General features: G+C 51.4%; 1 protein-coding gene across 2 annotated transcripts; it reads left to right on the plus strand.

The window, feature by feature from the left end:
* Positions 1–615: 615 nt before the first annotated feature.
* On the plus strand, positions 616–11,138 carry OPRL1 (opioid related nociceptin receptor 1). 2 transcript variants are annotated; one of them, XM_065691363.1, is made up of 5 exons: positions 616–703; positions 872–1,104; positions 1,576–1,831; positions 9,993–10,348; positions 10,615–11,138. In XM_065691363.1, the coding sequence occupies exons 3-5, from the start codon at positions 1,605–1,607 to the stop codon at positions 11,136–11,138; spliced, it is 1,107 nt and encodes a 368-aa protein (XP_065547435.1). In that variant the 5' UTR covers positions 616–703; positions 872–1,104; positions 1,576–1,604. The 2 variants fall into 2 exon arrangements, with proteins under 2 accessions (XP_065547435.1, XP_065547437.1); XM_065691365.1 differs by lacking the exons at positions 616–703; positions 872–1,104; positions 1,576–1,831 and adding an exon at positions 5,434–5,511.
* The last annotated feature ends 7,152 nt before the right edge of the window (positions 11,139–18,290 follow it).

Raw genomic sequence — 18,290 nt, forward strand, 5'->3', positions numbered from 1 at the left:
TCACCCCAGACTTCTGTTAAAGCACAACTGAAGCAGAAAGGGCTGTGTCTGTGCTGTGCTCTCTGAAGCATTTGCTGCCCAAGAGCTCATTTTCCTTTTCTCCCTGTCCTGGGCACTCGGGATGTGCCTCAAACTGGTCCTGCCCTGTATGTCTCTGCTTATGTCCCTGTAAACTGCTGGGAAACGGCATCTTCAGGGATGCTCAGGGGCACAAGACCATGAAGCTCCAGTTCTCAGCAGTTACTCTGTGCCTGATCTGCGATCAAACTGGGGCTGGACCCCAAAGGTCTGTTTTGTGGGGGCAGCTTACGTGGGGGCTCTGCAGCTCTTGGGCGCTGAGTCCATCAGGACCAGTGTCCCAGATGGGGAGAGCAGGGACTGTGTGGGTCGCCCCATGCAGAGGTAACGAGTTCACCACTGCAGCTTCTCAACATAAATGTGCTACTCCAGCTCTGATCCGAACTGCAGGATGCTTTAGCTTGCAAATGAATGACCTTTAGCGAATGCCGCTACACGAACGCTAAAGAACAACAACTCCCCCCTCGGTGCTTCGCAGCCCTCCTTGTATGTTTGCCAGTTTCTAGGTCAAATTCCCCATCCCGTTTCTCCCTAGCACAGCACCCAGGTTGCACAGTGGCAGCGGAGGGAGGAATTCGTCTTCTCTCCCTTCATTCCCTTCCCACTGGGTTGGAGCCCACCCCAGGTAGGCTGCGGGTCCCCTCCGCGGCTGAGTGCTGTGGTTGGGAGGGGGGGGTGATGAAGGGGCCGGGGTGTGGGGGGGATGCTCGCTTTCCATTTGGTGCCTCTGGTTATTTATTATCACCCCCCCCCCCCTTCTTCTTCCTTCCCCCCCTGCTTGTGTCTTACGCAGTGGGAGCCGCCAGCAGCCGGGGCTGGCTCTGCCCAGCCGCCGTCCGCCCTCATCCCTCCCTCCCATCCCTCCCTATCCCTCCCTTTTCGTTAAAAACGTGGGATCGGGGTGCAGCCCCTGCGCCGGCAGCATCCCCGCCTGCGAGAGCAGCGCATCGCCCCCCACCGCCGTTATCCCCATCCTTGCTCCCGGCGCTGCCTGGATGCGGCGTTAAACCGGAGACCCTCACCCAGGTAAGCGGCCAGCGGGGGCTTGGGTCCAACTTCGGGCTTTTCCTGCCGTGTTACCGGGGATGGAGGGGTGCGGGGGGTACGTGTTGTGCACCAGCAGCAGGACGAGCCCCCCCCCCCCCCCCGCCCCGGTGGGAGGCTGCGGCAGCTCTTGGGGGCCACGGAGCGGGGGGTCCGGGGGCACAAAGCCGGATATGGGCACTCAGCGGCTCGGGAGAGGCGGGTTGGAGCACGCAGGGCTGGCGCGGTGCAGCCCGCATGTCCCTGGATGCGGTGTGGAGACGTGCGTGAGCTCCCTGCGTGCTCAGGATGCACCAAGCGCTGGGGTTGCACCCCCAAGACCATAGGGAGGTTTGAGGGGGGATGTTGTGCTCTCCCCAGCAAGGAATCGCCCTTCTCCTCCAGCACCTCTCATGCTTTGCTGTGGTCCTGGGCTACCCGTTTGATCAGTGGGTCTTAAAGCTGTCTCTTCAGTGCTGCAGGTCCTTGGCACAAGCTTCAGGATGGACCCGCTCTTCCCTGCCCACATTTTGGAAGACCCTGACCTGAGAAAGCTGCTGAATGACTCCTCTATGCTGAACCTCAGCTTTCTGCCCAGTAACTGGTTCAACAACGGCACGGGGGACAGCTTCCTGCCGCTGAGCATCAAGATCACCATTGTGGTTGTCTACTCCATTGTGTGCATCGTGGGGCTGGTGGGCAACTGCTCCGTCATGTATGTGATCATCAGGTAGGACACGCAGGGGGGCTGTGGGGAGGGCTGTGAGCAGGGCAAACCTTCCCCCTCGCTCCAAACCCCTGCTGTGGGTGAAGCAGGCAGGCGCTTCCCTGGCCGTTGCAATGTGCTTTAGAGGTAATGATGTGGCATTTGCTTTATTGCTTTGGTTTTGTTTGTGTTTTTCCCTTCCTAGGCTCTGATGAAGGCTCCCACCAGCTTTCAGCTGCCCTCTGGTGCCTCCTAAAGTTAAACCCAGAGAATGGAACAGAGCGATCAGATCTGCTCAAAAGAAACGAGGCTTTATTTTGCAGGGAGCCGGGGAGGGCAATGTGATGGGAGCATCCCACCGCTGGACCTGTCATGGGACCTCTCCCTCCTGTGCCACGTCCAGCACCACGGCTGTGGATGCAGGTGATGCTCCACCGGGATGCTGCTGCTTCCCAAAGTTAATAGTAAGGGAAGGAGCCTGCTGGGAGGCTCAGCTTCCCTTTTGCAGGGGGGAAAATCACTGGTGTGACTCTCCCAACTCTTTGGAAGCCATAGATGTGAATAACGCGATGGGTGCTGCAGAGTTGAGGGCAACTTCTCAAGCTCCTTTGCTTGGAGCATTCACCACCCCAGCAGCACAGTCCTGCAGCCTCCCTGCACGTCTCTACTGGCATTTTAAGTGTCCCTGCCTGGTTCTGCTGTGGTTTAACCCCTCTCTATTTCCTTGAATCAGAAACCCTGTTTCCTCCTGTAAGTACCAAGTAAGTTTATGCAAGTGTTAAGGTTGTGATTCTATGTCACATGCCAGCAAACTCCTAATCTCAGTACCTGGTGTGATAAGGGGCGAGCTTCCATTTCATACACATCTCGGAGCAGATTCCTGGTGCAGGTGAATGCTGCCAGCACAGAAAAGACGGAGTGGATTTGTTTTCTCCTCCAACAGAGGATGACAACATTTAGCAGGCACCGATGGGATTAAGTCTTGCTCCTGCCAAAGCAGCTTCCCCTTGGATGCACATAACTTGGCTGGGGCAGATGCTGCAGGATTAAGTCTTTGGTATCACAGGTTGGTGAACAGTGATTAAATCTCTGTTGCAAGGGCAAAGCGACAAGGCTTGGAGCAAGCTGCTCCAGTGGAAGGTGTCCCTGCCCGTGGCAGAGGTTGGAGCTGGATGAGCTTGAAGGTCCCTTCCAACCCAAGCCATTCTATGATGGTTCTGTTCATCAGGCTGCTGTCCGTGTTCTTCCTGCCGAGGAGTTTATGGCAGGGATAAGAGGTCACGTTAGCCTTGGGGAGCCTGGAGATGGAGAGAGGTTTGCAGTGCACCAGTGCTCCACTGGAAGAGCTCATGTTTGTTTGGTGCTGCAGCAGTCACTCGAGTAGGCAGGGTGATAGTGGGTACGTGTAAGTGCGGTGAGCAGTGAGGCTCTGGGAGTGAGAATTCCTTATCCCACAGCGATGCAGCTCCCTGGGGATGCCAAGCAGTGTGTGCAGAGGGGAAAGGAGTCCCTACCCCACAGGTGAACCTCAGAAGGTAACCTTTGTGTGTGTTCTTCTTCTGGTTTTACTGGTTGGAAGCAGTTGAAAACTGAAGATGTCATCTCCATCTTCGCCAGGCCTCTGCCATTTCTCCCTTTTCGCCTTTATTTGGAGTCCCCTGTACATGCAAAAAAAGCCAGGAAAAGTTTAATTATTTGGGTAATTCTTTTGGGGGATTCACCAAAAAGCCTTCTGTATGAACCTGGAGGGCACCCTTGGATAATGTGTGCTGGGGAAGCCATAGAGTTACAGCATTTATAGAAGCTGCTGTTTCCCCCTGGGTCTCCCCATCAGTGTGTCCTGGGGGTTCAGTACTAAGCTGAGACTAACACTGGGTTATACCCAGGGAATGACCCTTCTGGGTTCCATAAGTACAACTTCTGGTTATCTCTGGCCAGGATTTTGCCCTCTTTGCCCTTACTTTTGAAGTCAGGAGCAGAGAAACTGGACTCAGTATCTCTGGCCGTGTACAGGAGGGTGATGATGACTTCTCAAGCACAGGTTTTCCTCCCCAAACTGGAGCATTGGTGCTTCTGGGTTTCCTGCCTTTAAAGCATCTTTATTTCAGTAGGTTGGAAGCTGGTTGCTGGTAAGTCAGCATGGGGTTTGGGGCTCTTAATGGTATATCTCTTCCATTAACGTAGAAAAGACTGGCAAAGCCTCTGTGTTGAGTCCCTGTCATCTATAGATAGGGTGTACCCTACAAAACCTGGTTTTCGCTTTTCCATTCCATGCTTATATTTCACCAGGGACAAGCCGACACCGCATCCTATAGGAAAACGCTGTATTGTGTTCCAGGAACAGAACGCTTGGGTACCATAAGCAGTAATTGCTTCCTGGTTTTGCGGGAGTTGGGAAATAGAGGCTAATACCAGCACTTGAGGAAAGAGGAGGCGTGAGGAAGGTTTGGGTTTTGCTCCTCCTGAATGGGTTTTTTGCGGCACCAAGGGGAAGAGTTTGGGATCTCCCCATATTTCCCACAAGGATACAAATGCAAAGCCTCTCCTTGGTGTTCCCCTCTGCTGCAGAGCCCAGCCTGCACCTCCCTGCTACCTGGAGTGATTTCATCTATAGAGAGCAGTCAGCAGCTGACTGTCAATCCCCGTCTGGTGCTGAGCAGCACTAATTGGAGGAGACCACGAAGGGCTCTCATCAAGAGCATGATTTCCTGGACAGTAAAGGGCCTATTGTGGAAACCTGCCCCGTCTGTGGCTTTGTTCTGCTTGCTCATTGTGGAGCTCTTGCCAGTGGAGATAATGCCTCCGCTCCCTCCTTCCCCTTCTGCTCTTTGCTCTCTTTTGCATAGATTTCCTGTGCTGCTTTTTAATGAATGTGAAACAAGGGGTTGAATAGCACAAAGCAGAGAGGGTTTGGGGGAGACTGGGGGGAAACCAGGCTGCTGAGATTCCTCTTGGGTATGGACTGAATTGTGCAGGGCTGCTCGGCCAGGAGCTTTGTTTTTAGGAATTAAAGGGGAAGAGGGATGTATTGTTCTTACACTGGCTGACCCATGGGGCTGGGGGTGATGCTGACCCTGGTGTAGCTGGATGGGGTGTGAGAGACCAGTGTGCCAGGGAAGGGACCAGGGATAACACGCTGCTTCTGGTCCAGGAAGTCCTCTGTTATCCCTAGCTCCATCATGCTGCTATGATGCTCAGGAGTGATTATCCAGAGCACTTCCTCACTGCTGGCTCTGCTCGCCTGGATCAGCCCCTCACTGTTGGCTCTGCTCACCTGGACCAGCCCCCATGGGAACGATGCCTCATTTCTTTGCCATGGAAGCAATCTGTTGGGAGCCCAATGAGGCTGCTCAGCTCTCCCTAGTGAAGAACTCTGCTTCTGAGCATTTAAAGCAGCTGTTCAGGCAGAATAGGGCTGCCAGGCCCCTACTTTTCCATTTGCTGCTTTCAGGTGAAGCCTTAGGAGGAGAGAGGAGATGTGATGGGGAGCTGCCTGCACCAGGCGCCTGCCTGGGGGTGGCTGTGCCAGCTGTTATTCTGCTTACAAACTGCATCAGCCCCTGAGAACGGGGGTGAGGGCAGCTGGCTGTGAGGAGATGAGGAAAATGAAGTTAATTAGGACATTGCAGAGATGCTGATTTCCTAATAGACAGCTTTCTAAGGGAAGAGCCTCCACCAGCTGCGTGTCCCGGAGCTGAAATCGAGTGAGTGTTTAATGCAGCATGGACCCAGCGGGTGCTGGTGGGGCCATCTAAGACCTCAGCACGCTCCACAGCTGCCTCTGTTAGCTTTTCCTGGAAGAACAAGGCTCACAGTAGCTGTGTCTGACCCTCGTTAACACAGATCCTGTGTCTGCAGTGTGTGCTGGAGGGCTCCTGGTGGGATGGGGGTAAGGGTGTTACCCATGTGGAGCAGTAAGTCCGTGGTGGTTAATATGGGATTCTGTTTCCAGTGCTCTTTCAGGGTCTGGGCAATTCCTAGCAGCATTCAGGGCATGAGCAGGTCAGCACAGGCAGAGCTGGCCCATGAATAGATATGAGAGCATCTTGCTGCAGGATGGATGCTGACGAATGCCCTCTAAGACCAAAGCAGCATCCTGGTGGCCAGGGACCTGCTCAGGGATGTGTGAGCCCCTGGACCAGTTGCAGAGGCTTTTGCAGCAGGAACCACTCGATCTCTGCCCTCTGCACAGCAGCAGCTGGGGCCGTGTCATGTCCCCATCCACACCAGTCCCCAGGGAGCACCTCAAGGAGGGAGGGCAGAGCTTGTTTTCCCTTGCTGTCACCTAGGGGCTCAAAGGGCAAGCAATTCATCTGTCCAAAGTGTGGGTGCTCACCCTGGCTGGCCCAAGCCCCTTAACCCCTGCTGGTCACTCACCAGCCTGCCAGGTAATTGATAGGCTTTTATGTGCTGGTGTTATGGTCTCTTTTGTTGTAGCATCTGGGTCAAAGCCCAAAGTGGTTTTAAATTTGTCCTTCTCAAATTGTCTCTTTTTTGAACCATTAAGAAGAAACCACCTTGATTTGGGTGTTGTTGGGGGCTGTCAGATGGTGACGGGAGCAGCAGGGATACAGAGAGCGCGATGTGGGTGTATGGCTGGGGGGGACACAAATCACAGCGGGATGTGCCAGATCAAACACCACCTTCTTACAGCCTGGGTGCTAAGAGCAGGTTGGGCGCAGAGGTGGCAGTGAGCTGCACTGATTTCCATTGGCAGTGTGGGAGCAGCTCAGCAAGAATCCCCTCTGGGCCTTTTCTGCTCTGTTTTGCTTCCCTGTGTGGGTCCAAGGATGGTGGCAAAGGCTGTCATTGATGCCAGGGTGTGGTGATGGAAGCTGCTGCTCAAGGTGAACAGCGCTGTCTGCATCCTGATGAGCAAAGAACATCAAAATCGAGAGGCTCTGAGAGGCAGAGAGCTCCTGGGGACAGTGCTCATGGTCCAAGGCTTTGCTCTGGTGTCTGCAGCCCCATTTTGGGTTGTACTTCCTGGTCCTCAGCCTGGGGCATCAGGAACTGCTTGCTGCCCTGCAGCCTTGAGGTTGCTGGGTGGAAAGGAGGCAGTGATGCTAAAACAATAGGTTTGATGGCCCAAAACCCTGAGGGCTCATCCAGGGACAAAATCCATCCTCGTGAGAAACAGGACCTCAAAGCCCCATATGTGGAAGAGCCGTTTCCTTCCTACCCATCTCCTCTGCCAGACTGCAGGTTCCCCTTGCTGATGCAGAGCTTTGTTCCAGGTAATACTCCTTAAGATCCATTTAGCCAAAAAAGAGGGGGAAGCAGAGTTCTGAGCTTGTGTCCAGACATTTTAACTCTTAGGCTTCAGCAGCTGGGCCAACAGGAGAGCAGAGCAAGGTGGTGACTTCTGGAGCTGCATGGAGAGTTGAGAACTGCCCTGTGGGAGATGCTCCGTTAGGAAATTGCCTCTGTGACCAAGGGCAGGAAAGTGGCTCCGCCGGGAGCTGCTGTCCTCATCTGTCCACAGCCTTATCCACATCGGAGCTGTGCCATGGGGGGCAGCTGTAGGTGCTGAGGGTTTAATTTGTCTTTCCTTTGAGCAGATTAAGAAAGAGAACAGTCTCGGTTCCTGGAGGAGAAGAAAAGGAGGTTAATCCACAGAGAAGTGATGGATTGATTTTCTGTTTGTACTGAACATACTGGAAATGTTTGGGAACATTGGTTGGATGGGGTACAGGCTGTTGGCTCTCAGCGTGCACAGGAAGTGGAGCTAGGAGTAATTAAATAGGTGTAAATTCATCTCCCTGCCTTTTAAGAGCACAAAATCAACCTTAAAATGTACTTGAAGGTGGGTCCACACGGAGGGGGAGCAGGTTTTGCAGGGCCAGGCTGAGTGATCGCATCTTCTTGTTGAGAAGGGCTTTGAAGGAGAGGTACCAGTGAGGTCCCTGCAATGGAGGGAGCTGAAGGTTTGCAATCTGCACACCCCAAGCTCAGGGTGAGCTGAGATGCCCCTAACTTGTCTCTGCACTAGGGATGCAGGAGTGTGCATGGAGGCAACGTTGTCCTTCGTGGATGCTGGATGGGTGGTAGAGGTAGGTGGATCACTGTTGGTTTCTCCCACTGGAGAGTAAAGTTGCTCGTCATTGTTCTAACCCTCAGCTGTTATTCAGAGAATCATAGAATAGTTAGGGTTGGAAAGGACCTTCAGATCATCAAGTTCCAATTCCCTCAAGTTACAACATCAGTCAAAGCAGTGGGGGTTAGAGGCAATGTTGATGAATTGCCTCCAAGTCCAGTCCCCTAGGAAAGATGGACTGGAGCAAACTTGACCTTTGGGAAGCTTGAGCAAGCCTAGCTGAGTCTGAGAGATGCTGAGGAAGACAACAGCTCCCAGGAGACCTTTGCTAGCAGTTTTAGATGGCTCTGAATAATCTGGAGCTGAGCTGACAATACCTCTTGTTGTGGGGGCTGATGAAGAGCACTGATTTCATTTCTTAATCCGAATTCCCCTCCTGCTGACCCAGAAGTGTCTGAATCCATTCACAGAACCATCTTCTCTCCCTGTTCCTGTGTAATTCTGCTTAGGAAGTCCCAGGCACTAAAGCCCTGGCAGCTGCCTGGTTGTCTTGGGTTTGCAAAGTGCTTGTTCACACCTTCACAATAGGAAGGGCAACGGTGGTTTTTCCTCTGCTGCTTTGGTTATATGAATTCATTTGATCTGGGCTGGCTTTCTAAGAACCCACTGTCTGCTGGGATTTCTGGGCCAGGAGGAGCCTGGCTTGTGTAGGGACCAGAAGTGTTGCCATCAATGTCCATGTCCAAACGCTTATCTTTGGCTTTCAAAGTCAAATATAGGATCATTTGTTCTTGCTTCTGAAGCCACTTTCAAACATCTGACTTCTAATACAAGCTCTAAAAGGGGTAAAAATACAGACTTTGTATTCTGGATCGCGGATCCCCTGGCTATTGTTCTTGCAAGCCTGGCTATGTCTCTGCGCGTCTCAGCAGAGCTCAGAGCGTGGCAGTGATAATGTTCCTCTAAGCATTCAAGTAGTCTATCAAGAGCTGAAGCTCCGATCATCAGGGGAGGGCACGGTGCTGAGTACGGTTGTGGGTTTGCTGTTCTGAATCCATTTGACAAGAAAGAGCTTTTTAGGTATAATCAGACCCTGTAATATTCTAACACGCATCAGGCTGCACATAGCGCAGTGGTTTATGGGCTCAGGTGTTATCCTTGGATGAACTTGTCCTCCCCTAATAGCACACGTCATTGTCTGCCGTATCTGGCAGCGGTTCTGTAAAGGCCATTAGGGTAGTAAATGATAGATGAGCTGTAGTTTTAAAATTATACCTATTTGAGCTCTTCTTTTGCCCGTGAGAGGAACCTCCTGGAGCTGAAGCGTTAGATTCGGTCACAGAATCACTGTTGGGTTTCCATTTCTGCAGACTCTGCACGTGTCCTTGGGTAGGTGATCGCATCTTTCTTTGCATCATTTCCCATGCGTAAAAAGGAGATGATTTGCCATTGGAACAAGGTGAATCTTGCTTTGGGGATGTCAGACATAACACACAACATTGTTCTGTGTTCTGTCCTTTTGGCATTGACAAAACTCTTTGAAGTCGACTCAACTGATGCCCCTATGTGCAAAGTACCCCTTTCTTTGGAAAGATCCATTGTGGTGGTGTATTTCTGATACAAACCTCACTCCTCACCAGTTCTTTGCCACCGGCCAGGGCTGGCCATCTTCCCCATTCTTATTTGGTAGCTCACATTTGCCATCGTCTTTGGCCCATATGAGCCCATACAAAATGGCTAATGAACTTACCCCTGGTCCATATGATGCCTTTAAAATGAACTTACTGGGTAAAGCTTTCACCTATATTTATAATAATGAAGCCATATGTGATGAAATCCTTACTGAAGTCATTTTCAAAGCTCATGGTCTGAGTTGACAGCCTCAGGCTTTCGTGGTCTAAGGAACATACTTCTCCTGCCAGTGAAACTGATTGTGAAGGCACTGTTTGTGTGGTGTAGGAGCTGGGTTGAGCTGCGTGTTGATAAACATGTGGGAGGTGGAAAGGAAAGGGTGTTGAATCTCTTGTTACATAAGAAATAGAGAATATCTCCTTCCTAAAGTGGCAGAATGCCCTTTTCACTAGGCTTCAATGTCTTACCCATCACGATCAGGTGAAGCTCTAACCATTGCCCTTTCCTACATTGCAGATTCACCAAGATGAAGACAGCGACCAACATTTACATCTTTAACCTTGCTCTAGCAGATACCTTGTGTCTGATGACCTTACCCTTCCAGGGTACGGACACATTCCTGGGCTTCTGGCCCTTTGGCAATGTCCTCTGCAAGATTGCCATCTCTATAGACTACTACAACATGTTCACAAGCACCTTCACGCTGACGATGATGAGCGTGGACCGCTACATTGCTATCTGCCACCCTATCAAAGCGCTGGACATCCGCACTCCCCACAAGGCCAAAGTGGTCAATGTCTGCATCTGGGCACTGGCTTCCGTCTTTGGCATCCCAGCCATGGTGATGGGATCTGCAGAGAATGAAAACAATGGTCAGTAAAAGCACATCCAACGGGTGGGAGGTGTTGGTGGCCGGAGAGTCCATGGGCTTGGGGCGGTGTTGGAGAGGGGGGTACCACTTTCATCAGTGTGGTGAGCTCTCTGCTGCAAAGCCATCCTAACTCTTTGTGCCTTTGCCTTTCTGTATCACTGCTACTGCTTTTCCTGTGTTAAACATGCCTAAACTGAACCTGCAGATGCTTTTCTTCTTGCTGTGGCTTTGCTGACCTTCCTTTCCTTGTTGGTTTTTCCCTTGCAGAAATCGATTGTCTGATTAAGCTGCCTTCACCCGTGGATTACTGGGATCCGGTGTTTGGCATCTGTGTCTTTCTCTTCTCCTTTATGATCCCCGTGTTGATCATCACCATTTGCTACAGTCTCATGATCAGACGACTCAAGAACGTCCGTGTCCTTTCAGGCTCCAAGGAGAAGGACCGCAACCTGAGGCGCATCACCCGCATGGTCCTGGTGGTGGTGGCGGTCTTCATCATTTGCTGGACTCCCATCCAGATCTTCGTGCTGGTCCAATGCTTGGGTGCCAAAGCAGAAAGCGAGCTTGAGCTGGCCATCTCCTGCTTCTGTACTGCACTGGGGTATGCCAACAGCAGCCTGAACCCCGTGCTCTATGCCTTTTTGGATGAGAACTTCAAGGCGTGCTTCAAGAAGTTCTGCTTCCCCACCGCCTTCAGGACGGAGCTCCAGATGTCCAACAGGATGTGCAGCATCGCCAAGGATGTGGCTTACGCCTGCAAGAACTCGGAGGGGACTAACAATCCGGCCTGACTAGGCATGGAAATACCCATGGTGGCTGTCGCCCAGCAGAGTCCAACCACCCCCACGTCAGAGCTGACTCAGATAACAGCTCTTTAGCAGGACCTCCAAACCTGAGAGGGAAACGATGCTGGGGGTTGGGAAAACCGGAATCTGCAGGAGCAGGTGGAAAAAAGCCCACTTGATGCATTTTTAATTCCTGTGCTCCCCGCACTGAAGAACGTGTTTGAAATCAGCCCTTTGATTCCTGCGAAACCCCGGTGGTTTTGCAGCATCATTGAGCATTCGGGAATGAAGTGTTTTAACCAGGCATTGCTCCTGGGACTTACACTTTTGCTGCTGGGAGACAGGCAAAATACAAACTATTCCATTTCTCTCTTCCTCCCTGGGTTCAGATGCAAACAGCTCATGTGGCTCACCAGGCACTTCATTCTTGTAGCGTTGCTCCAAAATTAGACTTTGCTGAAGCCAAAGTGGGCAGCAGCCATCAGACAAAACCCAGGATCAGCTCCAGGATGAGTCATCGTGGAAGGAAGGATGCGGGGAGGGAGAGGAGGGAGCTGATGGAATGGGAATTCAAACTGCCCTGTGGCTGAGAGCCTGGGGAGGACAATGGCAGCTCCTGCAGGTGGGGTGTGCAGTAGAACCCACTGCCTCCAGTGCATTGGTGGTGAGAAGGGGCTGTCAAAACTGGTGAGCGTGGATCAGAAGAGGAGGAAGACAAGACACAAAATGAACACGAATCCTTGTTTACATGCTGCTATCACTTTTCTTTTTAACCCTCTATTTCCGTTGTAATAATGAACAGAATGTGTCTGTATATAAGCATCTCTAGCGCCGTAGGTACAGCTGTATCGCAGGATTTCATCTTGCCAAGCATGCCTTGGGGTTATTCCTCAGGGAGAGGAGGAAGGAATGAAGTGGCCTATGTATACATGTATTTATGTACAGGGGATGACCGTTTTGGAGAAGTCTGAAGGGCAACTCCTGCAGAAGACATGGACATTTCTGGTTGGAGTGGCAGCCTAAACCCTTCCCATGTGCTCCACTTGAGATAAGTGGTGCCCAAACGATACAAAAGGTGGGGGTTTATTGGTTCTTATCTATTTGATAGAATGAGATCCATGATGCTGAGAGGACGTGGGAGAAGCTGCTGAGGCACCACCCTCCTGCCAACCACAGATTGATTTTTCCTCTCCCAGTTGGCCGGAGCTTCATGGGAAATGAAATGCTCCATCATTTCATTTGATAATGGAAGCATTCCCACTGGGTGCCCTCCGTGCTGGTGGGGACAGCAGGCCTGTATTCTGCCTGTAGCACATCACCCCAGGGCAACCTGGGCAGTGATGCTGATGGGGAAGCAAAGCAACGATCTCCATTTGGGGACAGGAGGTCAAGTCCAACGTGAGAACTGGCAGCATCACCCGGATTGTACAGATTTCATGTGAATGTATTTATTGTGCTCTGGTCTATGAGATCCTGTATTTTTAATGTATTGGTTTGCCAATATTTTAATGCTGTCATGTTGTTTATATATGCTGTACAAAAGAATCCGATGTTATATTTCTATGTAGGGTGTCTCCCTTTATGGCTGGGCTTAAAAGATAGATGCAATTCCAGTGTCTTGCATATAGGACCTAGATCCCTTGTAAACTGCTGGAGGAATTTGATGCTGCATCTGGAGGGATCCCAGAGCAAACTTTGCAGTTAGCACTTGGCTTGATTAATACAGGAGGAGGAAGGAAATGTGGGCACTTGAAGCACTTTGCAATGGATGTTAATCCACCAGGAAGTCTCACACAACCCTCAAGCATGCGAAGAGGAACTCACTGGGCTTTGCTTGCAGTGCCATTAGGGAGCAGGAGAGTGTTTGTCAGTGGCTGGGTAAGGAACAGCCGCCCTCCCTTTGTGCTTCTTGGGTTTTTAAATAGATTTATGTTCTATGGAAAGAAAATATAGATATACCAGTGTTTGGCCATTTTTTTACTCCTGATTTTGTTATAATGACGATGCTGCAGCGATCTCACATAAACGAGTACTCAATAAATGTGCGTTTACGAAGCTTTTGGATAATTCCGTGGCCCTTGCAGTGGATGTGTGTAGGCATTCTGTTCAATGCTCGGTGGAGTTTGTTATATGAAGAGCAAGAAAAACCTGAAAGCAAAAGCTTTATTGTACTGTGCCTCTGGAGTTCAAGGCTTGCGATGGGCTGAAGCGCAGGCTCTTTAATTCCCTTCTGCACTGGTTGTGTTGGTTTGATTTCCCAGTTACCGCGGTGTAAATGACAATTTCCTAGGTGGCTGCTTGTGTGCTTTAATAAAGGAGAATAAAACCTCTCTGCTTTGAATGATGTGGGGTCGGAACGACTTGGCTGCACGCATCAGGGGGTGATCTGCTGCGATCATAGAACCCCAGCCTGCTTTGGGTTGAAGGGACCTTAAAGCTCATCCAGCTCCAACCCCTGCCATGGGCAGGGACCCCTTCCATGAGAGCAGGTTGGTCCAAGCCCCATCCTTTAACACTGCCAGGGATGGGGCAGCCACAGCTTCTCTGGGCACCCTGTGCCAGCGCCTCAGCACCCTCACAGGGAAGAGCTTCCTCATGTCTTTGCATGGGGGCTTATTTTTCCAGCTGAAACCACTGCTGGGTGTATGGAACAGCACTGAAGCACCTGATCCCTTCTACTGAGGTCAGTGGGGACTTCTGTTGTGCAGGCAACAGGCAGCTCTCGCATGGGCAGCGATGCCAGCATCTGCCTGCTGTTAGAGGTCAAGTCTGATGCAGGATGAAAACAAGCTCTTCCCACATGCTCTCCCCACACCTCTGAGGAGCTGCGGGGTTAGGCACCGTCATGGAAACAGCGAGTTACCGGACTGCTCTGGAAGGAAAGCCGGAGCAATATTCTGTAGCCAGGAAAGATGGATTAGCCAGCGCGATGTGCAATAAGGGAAGCGCTGTCTCTCTGCACAGAGATCAATATTCCTGCCCGGGTGGGTAAATATCAGGAGAGGAATTTTATTGGCAGTGGGGATCTTGGTTTAGAAAAAGAAAGGCAAAAGAAAATTGGTGAGGAAATAGAAGAGGAAATCTTCACTTCTTTCCTAGCTCAGTTAATTAGAAGTATCCAGGGGTGAGTTCTTATAGCAAAGCCATAAAGCAAAGTGCTTCATTCAGTATTACGAGGTTTATTAATGTTCTGAATGTTCTTCCTGCTGCTGCTGGCCGGAGGCAACTGCTGGAAAGGCTGAGGAATGGATAAGCCGGGGGCTGAGCTCTCCCTTGACTCACTCCTTGGCTCATGGCACTGGTACCTCTGGTCAGATCTCTGGCTTTGGAAGGATGCTTTGCTGGTGCCGCATCTCCCTTCCTTTCCCCTTGCCCAGGCTGCTCAGCAAACAGCTATTCCCCAGCACAAATAACAGTTGCTGAAAGCAGAAATAAGGTGCGCGATTTATACCTTCACTGAGGTTTGGATGGTTTTATGCCGTGGGATGAATTCATCCTGGGAGGTGCTGAGTTATCCTTCACATGGCTACAGGTCAGGCTGCGGTCAGTTGGTTTGGGTGAGTATTCAGCTGAAATCCCTTTCCTCAAAGAGTTTTAGCTGGGCTCTGCTCTCTCTCTGGGTACTTTGGGGTATCAGACATCGCTGCTGGATAGGACACTGTGTGCCCAGGGATGGGTGCCTCTCACCCTGTAATGCTTTACAGGGAGGTGGATGCTCTCCACAGCTATGGCCTCCTTGTGAGTAGAAGGGATCCTTGTAAGGATCTCACCTCCTTGTGAGTAAAAAGGATGCCCAGGAGCCCTGGTGCTGCGCAGCCTTTGCTGTCTGCTTAGAGGAGGGATTCTCAGACCAGCAGCAAAGTCTACCAGGAAGACCCCAGCTTGCTTTGCCCCTCCTCTCCCTGTGCTTCCCTTCAGCGATTTCTGTGCATCTGCATGCATGCAGAAATTCCTCCTTCCTTCAACAGGGAGAACCTCCTTTGGACACATCCTGAGCTGCAGCCCTCATCGTGCATTCATGGCTTCACGTGGTGGCAGAGCTTCATCACTGTGACTTTGCAGAACCTGCTGGTAACGCACATCCCTGATCTTCACCTCCCAGACCCTGCCCAGGGCTGTCTGAAGGACCAGTTCTTGCTCCCTGGCCTTCTCCTGTGCTGAGGAGAGCACAGTTGTGCTGTTATGATGGGAGGGATGTTATGATGGGAGGGCAGAATTCCATGGAAGGTAGAGGGAAATCTGCCCCAGCTTTATGGTGAAAAAGGTTTTTTGAGGTGAGTCTTGGTGCTGCATGAAGAGCAGAGATGGACTATGAGGAAGTAGAGCATATGCTGTGTGATGCCAAGGGGTGTTTGGCATAGGGTGGTTCTGGGGATGGGGATCTGTAGCTCCTCCTTGCCATGGCTGAACTGATGCACATCTATTTTGAGTGGTCCACAGTGGCTGCATCCCTCTCCTCTCCCACCCGTTTAGACTGGGCTGCATCCCACCTTGGCTCAAACACACGATAACAGATGTGTTAGAACCATAACTCATCCTGCAAGAAGGAATATTAGGATTTCTCCAAGCAAAGGGACTGCTTGGAACGGGATCCACTGGGGTGGGTGCACTTAGGTCAAAGAGCCCCACGACTCGCAAACTCCCTTTGTTCCTTTATTCAGTACCCTGAAGCCTGGATAGCTAGCAGGACAGGGTGAAATAATCAATAAATAGAGCAACATGGTTATGTATCTTGGCAACGACGATGCTAATCAGCCATGTAAACCGACTTTGCTCCCTCTCCCTTAATGCAGTGAAATCCCAGCTGTCTGCAGCACGGGAGTGATGCCGGCTCCCTGCAGAGCTGGGGACGCAGGGGGCTCTTTCCCACCTCCTGCCTCTCCTCCTGCACACCAGGTTTCTGCTCCAGCAATCCCAAACCTCACTGAAGGCTCCTTGGGGTCGGAAGCGCACGATTAACCCCCAACACCCTCTGGGATCACCTTCACCCCCCTGGAGAACATCTTTTATTGTTTGGGTCCTTGGGAATTTGGTCCTTCTGTGGTTAAGGGCCTCTGGGAACAAGCCCCATCACTCCGTGCATCACTTGGGATCTCCCTGAGCAATGAGCAGGTTGGATCATTTGTGAGTCTGTACAGCATCGTTGTGCGCATCCTTGCCTTTTGCTCCTGCTTTACTCTCAGATCCTTGTGCCTTTTGCAGCATCTAGGTGCTGGGTGGGAAATCCTACTTGCAGAGCCCACACTGGCAGCTATTACTGGAATGGGAACTCTCATACCCTGTGCATCCAGCCCATTCTTGCAGCTGAACGTGGTTTTTTCTCCATTACATGTTACTGCTGTGAGGGGATGTACCTCCTGTGTGGATGCTCCTCCTGCCTGCAGTGGCCAGGGAGAGCATCCGCTGCCTCCCTCCCCTCCAGGCTTGCAGCCAGGCAATACGGGCTGGAGCCAAGAGCCGAGCAGCACCAGCCCTGCCAAACAGCAGAGTCCCAGTGTAGTGAAGGATGAATCTGCAAGAATCCAAGCAGGAAACTCGATGTTTTCCAAGGAAACCACTGACAGAATTAAATCCCCCCTTCGTCTGGTGTTTGGTTGCATCAGACCCCCTTTTCCATGGCCACAGAGGGGAGACCAGAGTTTGAACCGGCTCTGCCCACTCTACAGACATTGATTTCCGTGTGCGATTTCAGCCCGCAGTGTACAGTGAGTGCTTTGCCATGCTGATTCATTCGGTGACAGGGAATAGAAACGCAAGCTCTGCAGTCAATATGAGATCAAGAGCAAAGGCTTTTTGGTTTGATTTCCCCTGTGTGAGAGGAATCCCGTGTTGTCATTTGGCGACTTAAAGTTTGTTCAGTGGCAGGCGTTAGCGGCAGCTTCTGCATGTGCATAGGTCATTAGTTCACACATCTTGGACTTCCCCTCATCTCAGCCTCGCACTGCTCCTGCTCTGCTTAACCACAGAGAGCATTCCTGGACATAACCCCTTGCCTCCAGAGATGAAGTGTGAAACAGCGGACAATGGGCCCAGCCTTTGCTCCCTTGCTTCTGTGGTGCCTTGGAGATGGGTATGGAAAGTGAACCAGGGCTGATCTCCCTGCTGTTTGCTTTGGCATCTGCACTGGGGTTTAGTTTCAATGTGCTCAGCTGGAAAACTGCCTCTTGTCTTCCAAGGAGTGTGCGTTAGTGATGCCATGGGGATGGTGTAGGATGGGCTGGCTCTGAATTCCCTGTCCACTGTGAAAGGATGGTTCCCAGCCTCATATCCCTGGCTCCTGGTCAGCATGGGTGAAGGAGCTCAGCCAAGAGTGACCCATGGCACGGAGGAGCCCTCTCTCCATTGCATGGCTAAGAGAAGTGTAATTACATCTGCAGCATTCCATCAATACCGAGCGGCAGCGGGCTGAGTCTCGAGGGAGGTTTCCCACTGTGCTGAAATCTGACTTCATTAATTACCAGCCTCTGATCTCATTTGAGGGGTAAGTTTATGAAACCGAGTCCTTATTCCTCTGCTTTCCATAGTCAGCTGCCTCCTGGGCTTTGTGCAGCGGATGGTTTGGACCTTAGAAACCCTCAAGGTGTCTTACTCTGCTCTATGTGCAGGAGAAGGGGAGGTGATGGAGACCTGCGCAAGTCCTGGCGAAATTCCATCTCAGGAAAACGGAAAATGGGGACGATTGAAGGTCTTATTCCCAAACTATGGTTTGTTTTCCCCTTGCTGGGAATTCCCCCTTCCCAAGTGGGATGCTGGTGGATGTGCCAGAACCTACATCCCTGCCAGCCAGGGGACATTGAGGTGGGTGCTTTAGAGCCATCATCAGCTTTCAGTGCATCCCGGGTTGCTCATCTCCCCTTAGCAAAAGCTTTTCAGCCTCTCCATCTATGCACTGAGCACCAGCCTTGGCTGGAGGCACTTGTGGGAGTGCCTGGTTTTTATCTAGACATCAAATATTATGTTTTAGGAAGGGAAAATAGCCACTAAACAGCCCTTGAAGCTTCGGGCTTGTGCCTCGCTCCACTCTGAGAGCTTTGTTGGATAATTGTGTACTTCTCCGGCAGAAAACAGAGCAATTGAGGCTCGTAATTAAAAGCTATTCAGACAGCTTTGATCCTTCCCTCTGCATCTTCACTTCCCAAACACAAATGCCAGCGAGCA

Source organism: Lathamus discolor, chromosome 11, assembly GCF_037157495.1.
Source record: "Lathamus discolor isolate bLatDis1 chromosome 11, bLatDis1.hap1, whole genome shotgun sequence".
Taxonomy (NCBI): Eukaryota; Metazoa; Chordata; class Aves; order Psittaciformes; family Psittacidae; genus Lathamus; species Lathamus discolor.